The sequence below is a fragment of the Watersipora subatra genome, chromosome 7 (genome assembly GCF_963576615.1).
Source record: "Watersipora subatra chromosome 7, tzWatSuba1.1, whole genome shotgun sequence".
Taxonomy (NCBI): Eukaryota; Metazoa; Bryozoa; class Gymnolaemata; order Cheilostomatida; family Watersiporidae; genus Watersipora; species Watersipora subatra.
This window is the reverse complement of record NC_088714.1, coordinates 29,632,139-29,652,961: the sequence shown is the minus strand read 5'-3', so window position 1 is coordinate 29,652,961 and position 20,823 is coordinate 29,632,139. Positions and strand designations below refer to the sequence as shown.

General features: G+C 35.4%; 1 protein-coding gene across 1 annotated transcript in view; it reads right to left on the bottom strand.

The window, feature by feature from the left end:
• LOC137399549 (rab3 GTPase-activating protein non-catalytic subunit-like) overlaps positions 1-20,823 on the bottom strand; it is a 56,253-nt gene that overhangs the window by 18,985 nt on the left and 16,445 nt on the right. Inside the window, exons 11-20 of the mRNA XM_068085713.1 lie at positions 19,312-19,413; positions 17,750-17,949; positions 17,372-17,519; positions 16,239-16,356; positions 15,268-15,398; positions 6,918-7,119; positions 5,633-5,730; positions 4,270-4,608; positions 2,945-3,176; positions 433-543 (exon numbers count right to left, since the gene is read on the bottom strand). Coding sequence (XP_067941814.1) covers positions 433-543; positions 2,945-3,176; positions 4,270-4,608; positions 5,633-5,730; positions 6,918-7,119; positions 15,268-15,398; positions 16,239-16,356; positions 17,372-17,519; positions 17,750-17,949; positions 19,312-19,413 — 1,681 coding nt within the window. The remainder of the gene's footprint in view (positions 1-432; positions 544-2,944; positions 3,177-4,269; positions 4,609-5,632; positions 5,731-6,917; positions 7,120-15,267; positions 15,399-16,238; positions 16,357-17,371; positions 17,520-17,749; positions 17,950-19,311; positions 19,414-20,823) is intronic.

Genomic DNA, 20,823 nt, shown 5'->3' with positions numbered 1-20,823 from the left:
TGAAAATAACAATAGAAAATATATCAAAACAGGATGGAAGAAAAGGTTACACAAACACTTACTATATAATACTAAACCATAAAAACTTCTAAAATAAGACTAACAAATGATACTTATGTGTTCATAGAAAGTTAAGTCAAAACAAACAAGCTGTGTTTTGTTTTTCCATAAAAATTCCATTAAACTCAGACTGAAAAGCTTAGCCTGCTTGTTCATTGCTATATGAAGTACTGTCATAGGCATTGTAATAAAACAATATTATTCTTAAGCAATAAATATTGCTAAAAGCATTCTATACATAATCACAACTAGACATGCACAAACAATTGAATGCAGATAAATGTCATACATGAACTGACAGTTCCGCATGGATAGGAAGTACAAACTGGTATTGTTTATTAAACTTGCCGCATGCAGTAACCAAAATACTACCTTCTGGTTTGCTCGACTCTTCACTCCCGGTTGGAGTTGTGCCCACTCTGTGCTCTTCTGGGCAAAACATGTTGGCCACACACCACCTACCTACCAGTTCGCCTATTAAACCTGTCAAAAAATAGAGAAAATCACAAAATTCTGAGCTGTTTCTTATTTTAGCAAATTGATGAATAGGTGACAAATGTATTAGACTAGTAACGCATTGCAAGCAACAAAACACATATGCAAGACTTATTTTCTCTTTTATTATAAGAAACATGATAAAAAGAGAATACAATTCTCCGCATCTTAATCAGAATTTAAAGTTTTACAAACCTAAATACATACTTTTTTTGATGTCTACTCTAAAAAAATGTCTGGTGTGAATGTTTGCTATAGAAATAGCAAATTTAATTCGTTTTTGACACAAAGCTGTTAAATAAAGGTAACTATCTTCATTTTGAGATTACTCAATTCATCTGAAATGCCAAAGTCCCTTTTTGTGTTCAGCAAAAGATTCGTTGAAATAGTCACTGTGCCTGCTCCACTACAGCTAATAACTACTGTAAAAGCACTAGGTCTGTTTCCCAATACACAGCACAGAGTAAATAGCATCTGTGACACTCTGGCACTGTAGCTCAAAATAGTACAGTTGTCCTTTGTAAGCAGATTCAGAGAGAGTTCACAATGTTTGTATCTTCAAAGATCAGTTAAGGCAATTGAATGCTTTGTGGGTATTCCCACATTTTCTAACTAATTTATTTTCAACAAGTGGCCTGTGGTCTTTTAAAAGTCTAAAATCATTATCCCACGACCAAACACGAGCGAAGCGATTGTCCCACGACCAAACACGAGCGAAGTGATTGGTTTGGGAGATTTATGATAAATGCACATGTGCACACAACCCCCGAAAAATTATCCGTTAACGGCCGTCACCAAACCCTTGTAACGAAATCTTATTAACAAATTTAACTATTTTTCAGTAAAGTCGTTCAAGTATAATAGTGATACGAAACGCATATAAACCTATTTAAATATGTTACCAAGCCTTTGAAAGGTTACCACAAATTCCTAAAACTAACCCATCTGATCGGATTATACATAAATAGACAGATTTATTTGGCCGAAAATCGTTATTAAAACTTGCTAAGCCTCACTTTTATCAAAGTTAAGACCGGAAATTAAAACGCCGAGCGACAGAGAATAGAACGATTAAGTCGTGCGCATTTCACGAAAAAAATAACGTGCATGTTTCACGAAAAAAATAACATGCACGTTTCACCAGTCTATAGCATTGTCGAATTGCCGAAGGTTTCTGTAATTAAGTTAGGAGTACTAAAATCGTTTCATTTTTGCCGATTTAAAAGTAACTGACATTTTAGACAATTTGGAGTACTTTGGTATTCTAACTGATGTCTAACGCAGTGTAAGTAAAGAAAATCACGATGATATTTTTTCTAACGGTTCTTATGACATTATTACAATAACTAATTATAAGTTTGGATGACTACAGAACAATGACTACGTGGTACAGAATTTCTAAAAATCTATATAAATAACACAACTTCGTGATATTGTTAGCTATGACGTTTTGAAATGTAAACAAAATTGTGCATTGGTTTTATATTATTACTATGTTAATAATATTGGTTATTCTAATAATATCAGTGCATTTTACTTCTAATATTGGCCAATATTGCGTTTCTCCTATTGCTGGGGGAGAGATATAAACATATAATCTTTTCCTTTCATTATTGCTGTTTGTTGTATATAATAACACCCACAACCAGTACATTACAGCTACCATTCCAGTTGTCCTATTGCACTGCAGTGCCATTTGACTGCTAATATTGCATTTCTCAACCATCAGTACCCTTTCTTTTTTTTCCCAATATCACTTTGGTCGTGGGCTGTATGACAGTGGAATTTCTAGTAAGATAAAATTTCCAATTTGGATTTTTTTAATTAGGTTTTAATGAGATTTTCCTAAAAACTTTTAAATCAAACACAGAAGCTACATGAAAAGATTAAGTTCTGTCAAAAAATAAAGGTAAAGGGAAGAAGAAATAACATGCTGGTAGAAATACTTTAGGAACACCAAAGGCATGTTTGCACTTTACAATTTTGCGAGAGAATTGGCACATGATAAAAGTCACCGTAGTAAACAGGAAGTCACATGTTATACCGACTGATTATGCAGAGTATTCTATTAATACAACCAGTACCCTGGCAGTCTTGAGTGTCGTGAGAGATCGTCAGGCATGCCAATAAATCACAGTGAATAAGTATATGCACAATAAGTCTAAACAACTGGAATGTGAATAGTTGGTGCAGGTGGTAGCATGCCTGAAGGCAAATCATAATGTTGTTGGGTACAAATCTTGCATGATGCAATCTTTTTTACTAACCTCCAACCGTGGCTTCATAAGAATGGACACGGTTCTTATTATAGTAAAGATTAGCTGTTCTAAAATAAATACTTAACGCATTTCACAGAATAAGGTCAAATAGCCTTCTAGATGAATCTAACCTCTATGGCCTGTTTTGATCTGCTGAACAGTTACAATCTGTGAATTGGAGCCTATTTCCTTGCTAGGGAGTTTACGTTGATAACGCAATAGATTGTTGAGTGCAATGATCTCCTCTAGCTGGCTAAGAGACACATTCCACATAGTGACATCTACAGACAGGTGCTCCCATGGACTGTCCTTAGCCTTATCTTCACCAGGTATCCCCTCCAAGTCATCACTAGAGTCTGGCAACTTAAAATCATTCACATAAATGGGTAATCGACCAAAAGAATGAAAAGGACATACTAATTTCATATCTCCAAATCTCTGAAGAGCTCATAGGTACAGTGAAACCTCGACTTACTATCACCTTAACCTATGAATATTTTTCCAGACAATGTAAAGTTTTAGCAAATATTTGGCTACACATCAAAAAAGTATATATGTACACAATTCTCCTTGACATAGTTCGGTTCTTTGGGATTCAATTAATAGGCCCTATTATACAGTGCTTCGTACCTTCCTTTTCTAGCTAAAATTTTTGATCACTAAAAACAGATATGGTAGTAGTAGTTTCAGTGAAGGAAGAAGGCAGTATTTTCCAGAGTAAAAGCAAAAATGGTAGAAAAACACATATGAACATCTTTAGATCAACTTTAACAAATTCCAAAGCTATCTAGTAGTTACGAGTAAGGCAGTGAAAGTGAATTGAAAAAAGCAGTCAAAAGTGTCACGACTGCAAATCAAAATTAAAGTTAAATATAAACAAAAAGGCACAATAGTCATATGACAATAGGTCTGTATCTCCCATTGAAATGCCAATTAAAACCTCTTCACATTAATTATTCCTTTACTAATTTAGTTTCTTACATATATGTTAGTATATTAAATTTAGTTTTTCACATATATTTATATAATGCAATTTTCTTTAATATTGTATGCAATTAATGCAAGTAATTATTGGTTCTAAGGTGTAGAATGAATGAAAGAAATAACTCCACTTTCTCATGGAATGTTTGCTCGACCATCTGAAGGTTTTGTGTACAAATAATGGATGAACAATGTATGTCGAGGTTAAGATGTTTACTTATATCATCAGTTGCTAGCATATCTCACCTCAAATACATGCACTCTTGTAGTCGAGGTGAGAAATAAAATATTGACATAAGTTTTTCATCACTTGAACACAATGTTAAAGTCATTAGTCTCTAGTAAAATAACTTCTGAAAGAAAACAAGGCAAAAGTGAAAAAACCCTTCCCTGAGTATCATATCACATTTATCTACTCATATTGATAGTGAAAATAAAAAGAATGTTCAATAAATACATTCACCAGCCAGCCCACCTCAGTTGTGAGTTGCTCAGTGGCCTTGATACAGATGCTTCTGCAGGCTGCAGCGATATGGATGTAAGATTTGAGGCTGCTGGAAGCTTCACAAGTATCCTTGATGTATGCCCACCAGGGAGCATCAGACTGCGGAGGAAATGGCGCTGCCTGCTGATCAAACTTGAGGGCTGGTGTGAGGTCATCGCAAGTGGTTACGGGTGAAGGTGACCTGTCAGAAGGTTCTTCAGTTTCCTGTGTGACATCTACCTGACGAAGAGTACTAATAATATCCTCTAGTAGAGGGAGGTGTGAGTCACTAGGGTTCTGTAGGCTCAGGTAATACTCCAGCAGGCAGTTCTAAAAGGAACAGTTATGAACAGTACGAACAGTTACCTCCAGCAGCATATATGGGGCTATTATTAATTTTACAAGAGCTCGACATGGAAACTAGGAAAGGCTGAAAAAACTCAATTTTTTACAGTTTATGAAACGCTGATAACAGCAAAAGTAAAAAATTTCTGACAAAAACAAACAGGACTGTGGCTCTGGCTTATGTATCAGGTGTATTCAAGACTTGTTTCAGATATAAAACTATCATTACTAGTGAAGTCAGAAAGTTTCCATATTACTTAATTCAATCAGAATGAGCAACTGTCGCAACTTTCCATCAACCTTAAAAAAACACGCATCACAAAATATACATGAAGTTGCAAGACAGTAAAAGTGAGCAAAAGAATAAACGATTAAATAAATAAAGATTTACAATAATTCTGAACATGAAAAGTTGTCTTTCTATGTTTTTACATTACATGCCGTATGACAGAGATGAAACTGTTATGTCGTTTTCGAGAGAACAAGATTCACAAACCCTAAAAACCTCTATGTATGAAAGTAGAGGTGAGTATAATTACATAAGCATGTGTATTATAGAGACCAAGGTCAAGCAAAAGTATATATCTTGCTAATAACAAGAACTACGGTATTATCAGCTGTAAAATGTATTTCTGATGACGATTTCCCCCTAAGGTGTTCTGGTAAACCGTCAATACGCCCTGGTATACGAGTACCCAGTATACATACAGAGAAGAACCAAGATATTCTGGTATGCAGGCAGACAATAGTCATACATTGAAGAGGTAAAAAACAGCAAGTCAGATGCTTTTAAGATGAGTGTTTGTTTTCATTTAAACTTAAAATAAAGAGATTAATATCTCAAGCATGCATCGTTATTGAATGATATATTTGTTACTAGAGAACCATCACCAGTTAACCACATCCTCTAATATCTATATGACTACAATAACATCCAAGTTCATCATATTATTGAGCAAACCAGTATAAATATACACAAAAGCTTTCGAGTGAAGTGACAAAAACTCACTAGCATGAACCTGACAGTGAGAGTAAGTGGACTCGTAACTTCAATCACTTCATTCAGACTGACTCCATGCTCGAGACACGGTTCAAAGAGGAGACGACCTACAAAACAGACAATATGACTCCATCACTAACTCTTTGTAACATATCAGTTAGAAAGCCTGACTAAAAGGTTCAGCAGAGAGTGAGCTGATAGGACTGAAGCGATTCATGTGTTTTGTCTCATTTATATCCATCGGCAAGGGCCGTGTTATAACTGAGATGTTTTACTATCATTAGTTTACATCAAAGAAGCATAACAGAGTTGTGATTGTAAGCACGCTACCAAATGGTAGATTATAAACATCTAGACCATATAAAACATAGCCAAAAAATAAATGGCTTGTGTCAGGGTCAGCCCAGGCAGCATTATGTTTCTCCCTTATCTGGTTACGATTGATATGATCAACCAAAGTTCAAGCTTAGACACACCAGAATGATTCTATTACAACACATCATCTCATACCTCAGTCTCACTCTTTCAAAATATTTTTTTTATTAAAATAGGCTTATAAATGACACAGTAACACATACTTAGGATATGGTGTATTATATAAAAAATGATTTGCTGCGGTACAAGTCGATGACACAGTGAAATTTTACAGTGAATCTGCGAGTACACTAGCCAATAATAGGGTAGATTATACAAATAATCTTGATCAACCAATAAATTTTGAAAAACTTCTTCACAGCTGACTGAAAATGTTTTAAAAAATCAGCAAAACTCAATTTGAATGAACTCAAATGAACTCAATTTACAAATGGTTGTTCAGCTGCAACAACCATTCAGAGTAGATTGTGTGCAGTTCTATTTTCTCACCAAAAGCAAGCTAACGTATCCTGGCAACCAACAAAAATAACAAAAGAATTTGTGTGCAACATCAACTGGCAGTTTCAAGATCTTATAAGGGTAACGAAATTTAAAAAACTTTTATTTGTGGCAAAAATGTTTAAAACAATCGGCCAAAGTGTAGTTTGAACTTCTTTAATTTGCAGACAATTGTTTGGCCGTCACAATCAATCAGAACAGATCGAGTGCAGTTCTGCTTTTTCGTGCTATAAAAATGACGAATATATGCGTGAGTGCAATATCAATTGGCAGTGAAGCTCAGTCGATGTGCTCATTAGTGAAGTGAATTTGTAGTCCAAGAAATTGCCCGAGGGCTAATAACAAGTTATCGCATAGGCATACTATCACGCTATTACCTTAATTCATCAATTATAAATCCAATAATATTTTGCAAACTTACCTAAGCTAACCAGGTGAGTTGGGTCTCTGACCTCATGCATTTTCAGAGCAGTGTGCTGACTTGAACAGAATGAAAGGAACGTAGAAAGGGTAAGATGTGAATCAGCTTCAAATGCTACTTTTTTAGGAGAGAACGCTGGTATGGTCAGCTGGAAAAGGGAGGCAACTTCTCCACACGGCTGAACACTGGAGATATCTGTCACCTGATAAAGAGAAAACAAATGTAGTTTTGTGTTTGCACTAGATAAGAAACAGGGTGACTTATCCTAACAACACCTTTTAGTGCTGATGGAATTTCTACAGATTCTCAAGACTGTGTTAGTGATCAAGAGTGACCAACTAACAGTGTAGTCTTCCTATTGACGAGCCTTTAAAGGTTGACTTGCAACAAAATTCACATTACAGTTATTTGGTATCAAAATATTCACCATGTCTTACTCTGCTGTATTGTAAGTGCAAAATATGTGGAAATGTGATTACAAGCTCTTAAAGGTCAAAAACGAACAGTCAATTGCAGCCATAACGAAATCGCCGTAGGCTGGAATCCCTCTAAAAACGGCTCAAATGGGATGGAGTTGAAGACGGAGGATGGAGATGTGCTTCTTTTTACACTTTCATGCAAACTCATTCGTCGAAATATTTTCACAAATATGCTTCACGCATTCAATAAAACCATGTCTATTGTCCTTGCGCGCCTATTTCATCATCATTGTAATGCTGTCACTTTGAACATTGCTATCTCAAAACCCAGCCTAAAAATTAGTTTAATTTTTTAACCTTAGCTCAAAGGAGTGTATATCATCCTCTGATAAACATGACGAGCTTGATGGTCACCTGTGATAGTCAAAAAATGCTGCTGAAATTGTTTGTGCCATTTGGCAGGTAGTATGGGTCACATGATCAGATTACAACTAGATGATTAGAACAAGCTGAAACAAAACTGTAAAGTAACAAGCGTCTATACATGTATTTAATAAGGGTTTTCCAATAGAACCCGAAGTGTTTGTCATAAACTAGTGCTATGAGACGTTTTATATCGAGCCTTTTATTGGCCTTTAATTTCATGTGATAACATTGTGTCAAAACAATAATCACGTCGAGTTGAGTACGTCATCGAAATAAAGGGATTCCAACCTACGGTGTTTTCGTGATGGCTGCAATTAACTGTTCGTTTTTGAGCTTTTAAAAGCTTGTAATCACATTTCCACATACTTGTACTTACAACACAGCAGAGCGAAACATGGTGAACCTTTTGATACCAAATAACTGTAATGTGAATTTTGTTGCAAGTGACCCTTCAAGTAAAATCGGCAAAATTGTGATCTTGGTTAAAACACTCAGAAGAAAAAGATTTTTTTTTCTGAGCGTTCTAACCGTGATGAAGTTTTGCCAATTTTAATCTGAAAACGTCCTTGCAGTCACATCACCTAGAACAACAAACAAATCTTAAGTGATAGAAAAATATCTATACTTTCTGATAAAAAATTTTAAAACTTTACATGAGAAGCCCTTTAATTTGCAACAAGCAATCTATGCTTTTAATTTATATATAGTTTGTATATGTACTTGTATCTACTGATAAATACATGCACTTGCGACAGTGCTCTGATAACTCGAACATTTTCGCTCGGTCCCGTGAGGTTTGAGTTATCCATGTTTGACTGTATATATACTAATACTGATATATATCTGTATATCAAAGTTTGTGTATCCGTGTGTGGCTCAGTATGTCCAGCCATAGCTATTAAAATATCGGAATGAAAAATGCGTATCGCAGAGGATTTGATCTCGCAAACTCCCGCTCACGAGGCGAATGCCAATTTAGCTACGCGAGATTGACGGATTCATTGGAGTGGAAATACGCTACCGCTCTCCTTTACGGCGTAACGTAATTTTATTCTTGCTCTGCTGTGAGAGCAAGTAGTTAGCTCTTATTACTAAGCTTACTCAAATTAGCCATTGGCAATGTGCCAGGCTAATGGCAAGTGGCAAGCAACTACATTACCTCTCATGGTTTATAAGCTGATTTTTGATACTCATGCAACGCCAAGAATTCCACTAGCACTGATATATACATACTAATATATATACTGATATGTATATATACTGATATATATATATACTGATACTACATATATACTGATACTATAGATATACTGATACTATATATACATATGTTATATATTATACATATTATACATTATAAATATATATACGTGTGATATATACATATATATATATATATATGTGTGTGATATATATATATATACTAGAAATTCCACTGTCATACAGCCCACGACCAAAGTGATATTGGAAAAAAGAAAGGGTACTGATGGTTGAGAAATGCAATATTAGCAGTCAAATGGCACTGCAGTGCAATAGGATAACTGCAATGGTAGCTGTAATGTACTGGGTGTGGGTGTTATTATATACAACAAACAGCAATAATGAAAGGAAAAGATTATATGTTTATATCTCTCCCCCAGCAATAGGAGAAACGCAATATTGGCCAATATTAGAAGTAAAATGCACTGATATTATTAGAATAACCAATATTATTAATATAGTAATAGTATAAAACCAATGCACAATTTTGTTTACATTTCAAAACGTAATAGCTAACAATATCAAGAAGTGATATTTATATAGATTTTTAGAAAATCTACTTAAAAAAGTGTTTGGTCATGACAAACAGCAATAATGAAAGGAAAAGATTATATGTTTATACCTCTCTCGCTGCAATAGGAGAAATGCAATATTAGAAGTAAAATGCACTGATATTATTAGAATAACCAATATTATTAATATAGTAATACAGTAATAATAGAAAACCAATGAACAATTTTGTTTACATTTAAAAACGTCATAGCTAACAATATCAAAAAGTATCAAAAAGAATATCCAAACTTTGTAATAGTAATACAGTAATAATAGAAAACCAATGCACAATTTTGTTTACATTTCAAAACGTCATAGCTAACAATATCAAGAAGTATCAAGAATAATATCCAAACTTATAATTAAATATCATAATCTCATAAAAATCGTTAGAAGAAAATATCATCGTCATTTCCTTTACTTACACTGCGTTGAACATCAGTTAGAATACCAAAGTACTGGAATGTTTCTAAAAAGTCGGATACTTTGAAATGGGCAAAGATGAAACGATTTCAGTACTCCTACATTAATTACAGAAACCGTCGACAATGCTATAGACTGGTGAAATGTGCACGTTATTTTTTCACGAAATGCACACGATTTAATCGTTCTATTCTCTGTTGCCCGGCATTTCAATTTCCGGTCTTAACTTTTTCTAAACCAAGCTTTTCAAGCGTTTTATGACGATTTTCGTCCAAATAAATCTGTCTATTTGTGTATAATCCGATCAGATGGGTAAGTTTTTAGAGAATTTCGATAATTTACAAAGACTTGGTAACATATTTAAATGGGTCTATATGTGTTTTGTATCGTTATTATACTTTAACTAATCTACAAAACGATGGTTAAATTGGTTGATGAAATTTTTATACAAGGGTTCGTCTCATTGTTGATGAATAATTTTTGTAAGTTGTGTGCACATGCATTTATCATAAAAACTCCCAAACTTCGCATCCGCTCGTTTGGTCATGAGATTAGAGCTGCACAACGATTATAAAAATTAATCACGATTAATAATTGGTCTGAACTAGTTAATCTTCGATTACGATTAATCTTAGAATTAATCTAGCAAAAACCTGCATATTCAAAAACAAATAATACAGCTACATATAAACTAATTATATTTGAGACAATTGTTAGCAGCAGTATATGTTATGTACATTGTACATAAGTTACAATGTAATAATTATTATAAGTATGAAAACAGTCTATGAAAGTCTATAATTAAGTCAGCCAAGGATTGAGGCAGCACAGTTTATTCACATTATCCGAATAAAGAGATACCCTCTTCCTACATATAATATTGCCAGCTTTAGAGAATAGACGCTCACAGGGGACAGTAGTAGTAAATATTGTCTGCGACCGCTGGTGATGATTTCTGCGCGGTGTGATGAGAATTAGTTAAATTATCTTTTAATGATGATGCGCTGTGGTGGTAGGCAAATTCTGTCTGGCATTTAGTGCGCTCCGCTTTCTTGTTTGCACTTCCAACAACACACGCACGGAAATGCGCTAGCTAGTAAGAGAGACATTTTCTGCTTTCATGTTGCAATAAAGTGTCAATCTTATATTACTAATATTCTAAAGCTGAAATATGTTTGTGATTTTTTGAAAAATGAAAATACATGTATAATTTACTTAAAAAAGTTTTTAAAAATAAAGAAAAAATAGACTGTGAGATACTGAAATCGCTTTCCTTGCTATTACCTAGAAACATGCTCGAACAGCTAACAATATAGCCGCTTACGGCTAGATCGGCGCGGTGCGAACGCATTGTATTGTCTAAACAAGTTTAATGTTAGCGACTCACTTTGTGTCTTCATAGTTGAGTGCAAAATAATTGTGGCTGTATATAATTGGTAAGAAAGTGCTGCTTGTCATAATATTTATTTGTTAGTAAATTAAATGGTGGTAACCTGCTATGTTAGTGTTATGTATTGAAGAATACAAAGGAACCACATCATGATCACCATCTCGGTTGTATTTTATTTGAAGATTAATTGGCTCAACTCAGTTAATCGTGTATTTGTATTGATCACGTTAATCGTTTAATTAACGCGATCACTGTGCAGCGCTAATATATATATATATAGCGAATCAATGTCCCTTTTTTGTTAGTGTACAGCGTGATATATATATATATATATCACACTGTACATATCACGCTATATACATATATATATATATATATCACGCTGTACACTAACAAAAAAGGGACATTGATTCGCTAATACACCTCACCCAGGTATACAGCAATGACATCGGAATGACCTTCAGTATTGAGAAATGTGGAAGGCTAACCCTTAAGAAAAACCATTCTATGCTCACAGATGGCCTAAGAATGCCAAATGGTACCATCAAAGATATAGAAGAAGGGTACAAGTACTTGGGGATTATGCAAAGCAACATCAACCACGAAGCCGAGGTACGTCACAAAGCCATTAACGAATACAAGAAACGCCTTCGGCAGGTCCTACGGAGCCAGCTGAATGCCAAGAACCAAGTCATGGCAATAAATACCGACGCACTGCCAGTAATAAGATATCCAGCAGGCATAATAAAGTGGACTGAGGAAGCCATCAAGGAAACAGATATAGCAACTCGTAAACTGCTGACCATGCATGGAGCACTCCACCCAAAATCTGATACTACTAGATTGTATCTCGATAGGAAAGATGGCGGAAGGGGGACTCAAAAGTGTACAGCAGACAGTGAAGGAGGAAGAGCGAAGCATCAAAGCCTATGCAGCCTCCATGGCCGCTTCAGATAAGTTGCTAGCTGAACTTCAATCGGCTGCTCTTACAATGGACCTTCGCCCTGATGATGAGGAAATTGACTGGCACACGAAACCTCTTCATGGTGCTTACCACTGACAAATATCTAAGGTTGGCGATCTTCACCAGACATATATGTGGCTGAACAAAGGAAACCTAACGGCCAATACAGAGTCGCTAATCATGGCAGCCCAGGAGCAAGTGCTCCCAACAAGGCAACTCCAAACGAAAATCTATCACACTAGAGACGATCCTAGATGCAGACTGTGCAAAGATGCACCTGAGACCATCCAACACATCATCAGTGGATGCAAGCAGCTAGCACGAAATGCATACACTGAGCGGCATAACCATGTCGCAGGTGTTGTGTATAGAAGTCTATGTGACGAGTATGGCCTTAATAAACCACAACACTGGTGGGAAACTCCTAGTAAGGTCAATGAAAATGACCGCGCAAAGATCCTCTGGGACTTCTACATCCGGACTGACAAGCATGTCCTAGCAAACCAACCAGATATAGTGGTGGTGGACAAGGAGAACAAGAGAACTACTATAATAGATATAGCAGTACCCAATGACTACAATATAGACAGCAAAGAAAAAGAAAAGGTAGAGAAATATCTCCCTCTTGGAGAAGAGATTGAAAAATGCTGGGATGTAAGAACAACTGTAATCCCAGTAGTCATTGGGGCACTGGGCGCAATAACACCGGCGCATAAAATGTGGCTTGCCCAAATACCAACAGCAATCAACTCAGGTGAGTTGCAGAAAAGTGTGCTACTGGGAACAGGTAAGATCTTGAGGCCAGTGCTCAAACTCCCAGGTCTCTGGTAGGAGACCCAAGTTAGAGCAGAAACTATCACCCATACGGGTTAACCGGGGTGAGGAAACAATTTTATAAATATATATATATAAAATTGTTTGTATATATATATATATACTAGAAATTCCACTGTCATACAGCCCACGACCAAAGAGATGGCCAGAGATACTGGCAAAAAAATAAAGGGTACTGATGGTTGAGAAATGCAATATTAGCAATCAAATGGCTCTGCAGTGCAATAGGATAACTGCAATGGTAGCTGTAATGTACTGGGTGTGGGTGTTATTATATACAACAATAAGCAATAATGAATGGAAAAGATGTTTATATTTTCCCCCTGCAATAGGAGAAATGCAATATTGGCCAATATTAGAAGTAAAATGCACTGATACTCTTAGAATAATCAATTTTATTAATATAGTAATAATAGAAAAACAATACACAATTTTGATTAAATTTCAAAACGTAATAGGTAGCAATATCGAGAAGTGGTATTTATATAGGTTTTTAGAAAATTTATTTAAAAAGTGTTTGGTCATGACAAACAACAACAATGAAAGGAAAATATTACACGTTTATATCTCTCCCTTGCAATAGGAGAAATGCAATGTTGGCCAATATTATAAGTAAAATGCACTGATATTATTAAAATAACCAATATTGTTAATATAGTAATACAGCAATAATAGAAAACCTATGAGCGTTCATGCGCCTCGAAGATTTCTGCAAACTGCAGCAAAATAAAAGCTGTTATTAAAGTGTTATAAAGCTGTAGGCCTAATTTACTGTAATGTATGTAATTCAACAACAATAAAGAAATATGTTTATTATAACTCTGAAATGCAAAATTAGAAGTAAAATGGCAAGCTACTGTGTACTATACACAGTTTGAAAGTTGGTTGCGTTGAATGTAGAATGGTTTTGATAAGCGATCTTTAACAGAAAGCGAATAAGAGTATTCACATCGTATAAAACTGTAGCAAAATAAGAAATGTTCTCGTCATGAAGGGGCGTTGTAGTTCGGCCCTAGCTTGTACATAAGTTGTAAAGAATTTCGGTTAACGTTTCAAATAATGAAACCTTCGGTGATTGGACAAAAAACACAGGCTGATAAACTGTGTACCACAATTTCGTACCTGTAAATCGGTCTACGCCTCAAACGGTCTACGTTTATTACAGAAACCTTCGAATAACTTCGATTACAAGTGAAAAATGCCATAGACTGATGAAATGAGCACGGTTTTATCGTGAAATGCGCACTGCTAAATAGTTCTACAATCGGTCGCACGGCTTTATTGGCGTTTCAATTTTCGGTCTTAACTTTTATTAAACCGAGCTTTTCAAGCTTTTTGTGGCAATTTTCGTTCAAATTAATCTGTCTATTTGTGTATAATCCGATCAGATGGGTAAGTTTTAAGATATTATCGTTGGTTTACAAAGACTTGGTAACATATTTAAATAGGTTTAAATGTGTTTTGTATCGTTATTATACTTTAACGACTTTAAATTCCGATGCTTAAATTTTTTGATGAAATTTCTTGACGAGGGTTTGTCTCATTGTTGATGAATAATTTTCGTAAGTTGTGTGCGCATGCATTTATCATAAAACTCCCACACTTCCGCTCCGCTCGTGTGGTCGTGGGATAATTGTAAATATATATATATATATATATATATTGCGGAGGATATACTGAGGATTGCACTAGCAAGAAACTGCCAGTAGCTGGAAAAAAGATAAGTAAATTATTTAATTTTCTAACTTATACTGCTCCAACCTATGTTGAGCACTCTGATTTTAGTTCCAAGTATGATAAATTTCAATATATATATATTATACATACATCATTGATAAAGATTCCTGTATTTTATATATTATAATTCTTTTTCTGAATTTGTCATTTTTTCCATGATTATTTTTGACCCCACAAAGTACTGAAGCGAAACTTCAGTATTTAGAGCTAGTTCAAACTGTAAAACAGCGAGAGATTACTGTAATATAATGTGCAAGGAGTAACTGTACTACTATCATCTTGTATATGGCAGGTTTTTTACTTTAATAATTGGCGTAAAGACAGATATATAGAAAAGAGGCTAACCTGGCTATCGAAAGACTGGGTCGAGTATTCCACCAACTTGCTGTGCATTGCAATAAGAACTTTTCTTGACTCGCATTGTTCCAGCAGTAAACGACTTTCAACATCTATGCTCGTCTCTGCTCCTTCAGAAACTGCATAAAAACAACTATCCTTATGCTTCACTCATAGAAAAACAAATTCGTACAATAAAACCAATTTCAATTGACCATCACCTAACCTTATAAACAGATTATATACAAGAATAGAAGTGACCTTAACAAGTAAATTGTGTAGAAAACTAAATAAAGTCAACTAAAATTCATAACAGAATACTACTATTGCACATTTGTGCAGATCGTCAACTCCGAAGTGACAGCAGTCCAAGCGCAGCCTCCAAAAATATCTAGGAAAACATTTGACGAATAATAATGAAAAGAAGAGTGAGGCAAGAATAAATATGTACATGATTGAGTGAATAAGTTGCGACACCTAGTTCAAATGGAAGATGATGCATATAAATTTGAGGGCAGTCTTTTAGTGCAACTAGCCAATTCCTCCAAAAATAGCAATTCTCTAAAAACTACCAGAAAAAAGCAATCGCATGATATTCAAAAGATGCAAAGAAATAATTAAATGGGAAAACAAACTTCAGGTCATCCTTTTCCATAATTGCAATGTACTGCTTTCCCAAGATAATAAGGCCTGGTCATTTTCAAATAGAACTGTTGGTCTTTTTATCCAATAAAAAGTATGGCAAAAAAGAAACCAGCTAAACCTATCACTGTCTAATATTATTTGTTCTCTTTCTAGCTTCTTGTTATGCTTTTATGTTCTCATTATTTTTTGTGCTTGTTCTCTTTCTAGGTTCTTGTAATCCTTCTAGGTGATTTTTATCTTTCTATGTTTAAAATAAAGAAGAGCGAATACAAATATCTGAATCACAGTACCTACCATAACCTTTTCAGCTGCTACACAAAATGAAATACACTTACGCTTTTCACTGGATGAAGTCTGCCGAGTTCTCTGTTTGACTAAATCTATGGTTTTATCTATTATGTCCACAGCTGTCTGACTAGTAATGTGACTAGTGGCCAGCATCTTCTCGATTATCTGTAAGATAAACTTGATTGTTTAAAAAAGACAATATGTGAAAAATAGTAAAATCTACTTACTCCAATATCATAACGGAACTCCGAAAGGCCTTATTTTAAAAAATGACAACCTTGACAAAAATAGAAAAGCTACCCAAAATGATAAAAGAACCTACTAAAGCCTTGCTAGTAATAATAATAATAATACAGATAAACAGCAAATAGAAGCAATATGTTTAGCAATAAGATGTGTTTATGCAAACCAATCATGGTCAAAGTGAGATCAAAGGTAGTTTGACCATTTGTTAGCACATCTTCCAGATTCTGTCTAAATGTTTACATATTTCTACTTTCAGAATTTGGGTTTTTTTATCGTAAACTAAATCATCTATTTCACACAATACCAGCTTACAAAGTATTGTGATATAAAAGTCAGCTGCTTTGAAGTATAAAAACTACAAGATGATTTGTCCCAACTCACTTGGATTAATCAAACAAGTGATTATTGCAACTTTTAATTATTCAGTGATAAAATATTTTAGAGGCAAATGACTTCTTGTCTTGTAGCTCAAGTTTCTAATACTATCTGATTGCATTGTCCCAATTTTCATCCACATGATGATGAGTATCAAATGAGGTACAAGAAATGTAGTTTTATAACTTGTTACATATAAAAAGGCAAAATCTGTCTTCAAAACTTCTTTTACCACACAACCATCTTCAGTTATTACACAAAGCAATAGAAGCGCTCTTAACATAAATAAGAAAGTTATCCTACAACTATGAGTTAAGTGAACTCCTCATGGTCTGTGCAAAAAAGACAGCACAACTTACAGATATGAAATAGACAGTCAGACACGGCTACACACCTTCTACCAACATAGATAAGAGAACACAACTTATAACTACGGATCAAGGGGCTATGTAGTGCAAAAAGCTTACCAACTGTAAAGACAAGAGAGCACAACTTACTTATCACATGGTACACGAAGCAAAGGACTCTTTACCTATATAATCAAGAAAGCACAACTTACGACTGTGAGTGAGGTAGTCAATTTAAGCTTGCTAATGGACTCCCACAATGCAGTAGTCATAGCCTGTGGCTCCTGCTCTCTTTCCTTGAGCACTGCCTTAGCCAATGACATCAGCTGACGATCATGAGCACCTTTACTATTGGCATCACTGTGTACATAAAATTGAAAAATCTATTGACGAGACATTCTTAATTAGCGAATATTGAGATTTGATGTGTACCCTAAAGCTACATGTAACATGAAATGATTGTGATGAGAAACCAGTTGCAGTAATATAGCTTCATGCCCAAGTTTCAATAAACACCAGAAAGAACATTCTACTAGTTTGACTTTCTTACCACTGGTTAAATATGGGTGAAATGAGTTGACTAGGCAAACCTGAGAGCGAGATGGAAAGGAATGGTTATATACAGAAGCTCTCCATCAGCATTTAGCAAGAAGCACTGGCATATCTTTCCTTTGACTAGCTTATATGTAGAACTATTGACTCCTAGAAGAGAACAGCCTGGGTATATTAGCCTGCAGCCCTTGCCCACATTAAATGCTCCAACCCGTGAGCCACTGTCTGCCAGCCATACCTGTAATCATATCCAGACAGTAAATATGTATTCTGTTATGTCTATTGTCGCCATAAAATAATAATGTTACACATCGTTGTGACAGCAAGGTATAAGAATACAATATTCAGTGTCCTTCAGAGAATAACTCACCTTCCCGGGAATGATCTTGCTCAGAAGATGAACACTTAAACTTGTCAGTGAATGGCATTTTGGCAAGATACAAACTGACTCTGTGTTATTAAAACTGAGCATTTAGGAAAACACTTACTCACACTTTCTATTCAGCGCGTCATACCATGACGGTTGGAGGTGGTACGGCGTAACGACGTTGAAAGTGACCCTAATTTATCTCTACTACTTGTACTACCACACAACTTGGAGCAAGCTTGAACAAATACTATAATAATGTTAACGAAATGCGAACATTGACTGCGTCAGAACCACAAGCTCTATATAAAGTAAAACTAAATCCATGTATTAAACTGCTTCCTTGCTGCATGAAGAGACAATTGAAAATGTTTGTAAAACTGGACAATTTCTAAGTTTTCACTAAGAGACTAGTCTATGTATATAAATCTGTGTTTGACTTTTTGTTAAACCTTCAGTCCTGTTATAGCATGTAAACCTAACAACAAAAAATCTGCATAGCACTGAATTTGAACTCAGGATTTCCGGGTTTAGAGGCAGCAAGCTTAACTATTAAGCTACACGGAATCCTATGCATTTTTTGGGTAAATAGTCATTGCATTGGTTAAGATACTCATGCTTAAAGCGCATGCTTGGGTTAATAACAAGAACTGTTGACCATTACGTGTAACAGTTGTTGAGCTAGCCCAAACTACGAGTATTGTTTTAGTAAAGATTTTAGTAAAGATCTAGCTTTCTAGGCAAGTTACTCAAATTCATTATTAGATAATTATAATTCTACTACCCATACAACGCCGAGCATTTAACTAGTATTTGCTAAAAATATTTTTCGGGCACTAAGAAGTATTTTTTAGGCATTCGGCTACTAGTGGTATACAATTGTCTGATTACATAAAATACATTACATAGGATACAAACAATCGCTAAACTCTGATTGTGACAGAAAAGTGAAACGTTTAAAAAATATATTTGGTTGTTTAACATCTGAGATCAAATGCTCAACAGCAACAGCAAGACCTCAAGAGGTAAAACATAAAAAATGTTAACAAAGATTATACAAATAGAAACAAGAGTCAAGGTGAACCAATCGGTAGGCTGTGAAACAATGCCTATATGTAACACTACAGATCATTAGTATATATGTATATTCTTGCAACTGGAAAAAAGTCAAAATGTTTGTTTAAATGATGGTAACATTCCATAGCCTATGAATAGTAAAAGTGCTATACAAACCTCTAAAAGGCCCCTCTTGGGTGCATAGATGAGCAGGAAAAAGGCGCTGCGCCGTAGGACGGGTTTAGTGGAAGGCCGCTCCTTTACACTCATCCATCCAACCTGTAGTGAAATATGAACACGCATACAAAGAGCAAAAAAGTTAATAACGAAATGAATGACAGAGTGAGAGCAATTCTTAGGACTAAGTTTTCCAAAAGATTCCAAAGCGCTTTTTAAAACACCTGTTTAGAAGTGACACACCTATATGACTGTCAGAGCTGACACAGAATCTGACAGAATACATCAATAAATCAATTCCAATAAAATATAATAATTGAAATATTAAAGTTTTATATCAGTGTAGAGAGCCTGGCATGCATAAATAATTCAAATCGAAGCAACTTCTAAACTAGAACTCAAGCAAAGGTCTACCATTACTATTCAACAGTTTTGCTAGCTCTTTGAAGTCATAAACTAAAAAACAAAGAGGGGCAAACAAGGCTGCAAATGGCAACTAAGTATTGCAGTCAAACTAACGACAGCAAAAGTAGAGCCTACATGAATACAATCCACCTTGACTTACATTAGCTTCAAAATGAATATTTCCCAACATGCAATTTCAGCGAATATTTAATACCACATCTGAAGTAATTTTCGACTAGACAGTGTTTGAAGTGTCTCAAAATGTTGCAGCTTTTTAAGCATAAGTAAAGAGAATGGTGAAAATTAAAAATGAAATGTGAAAAAAAAATAATATAAAATAAATGGACTAAGTTAGTTAAAACATTATCTAGTCTAAGTTGGAGTAAGTTGTGTTATGTACCTCAGACACTGCTGCCTACCTATGGCCAAACCTACCTATGGCCAAACCTACCTATGGCCAAACCTACCAATGGCCAAACCTACCTATGGCCAAACCTAACTATGGCCAAACCTACCTATGGCCAAACCTACCTATGGCCAAACCTACCAATGGCCAAACCTACCTATGGCCAAACCTACCTATGGCCAAACCTACCTATGGCCAAACCTACCTATGGCCAAACCTACCTATGGCCAAACCTACCTATGGCCAAACCTACCAATGGCCAAACCTACCTATGGCCAAACCTACCTATGGCCAAACCTACCTATGGCCAAACCTACCTATGGCCAAACCTACCAATGGCCAAACCTACCTATGGCCAAACCTACCTATGGCCAAACCTACCTATGGCCAAACCTACCTATGGCCAAACCTACCTATGGCCAAACCTACCAATGGCCAAACCTACCTATGGCCAAACCTACCAATGGCCAAACCTACCTATGGCCAAACCTACCTATGGCCAAACCTACCTATGGCCAAACCTACCTATGGCCAAACCTACCTATGGCCACACCTACGCTTTCATCTGTATTTCTTTACAGTAAATTAACAACGAAAGGCTCCTTTTATTGCTAACTAATTTGTTACTTTATTTTCTATATGCAATATGATTTTTACGTTAATTATTGAAACAGTTTTATACAATGCTTTTGTTTTAATGC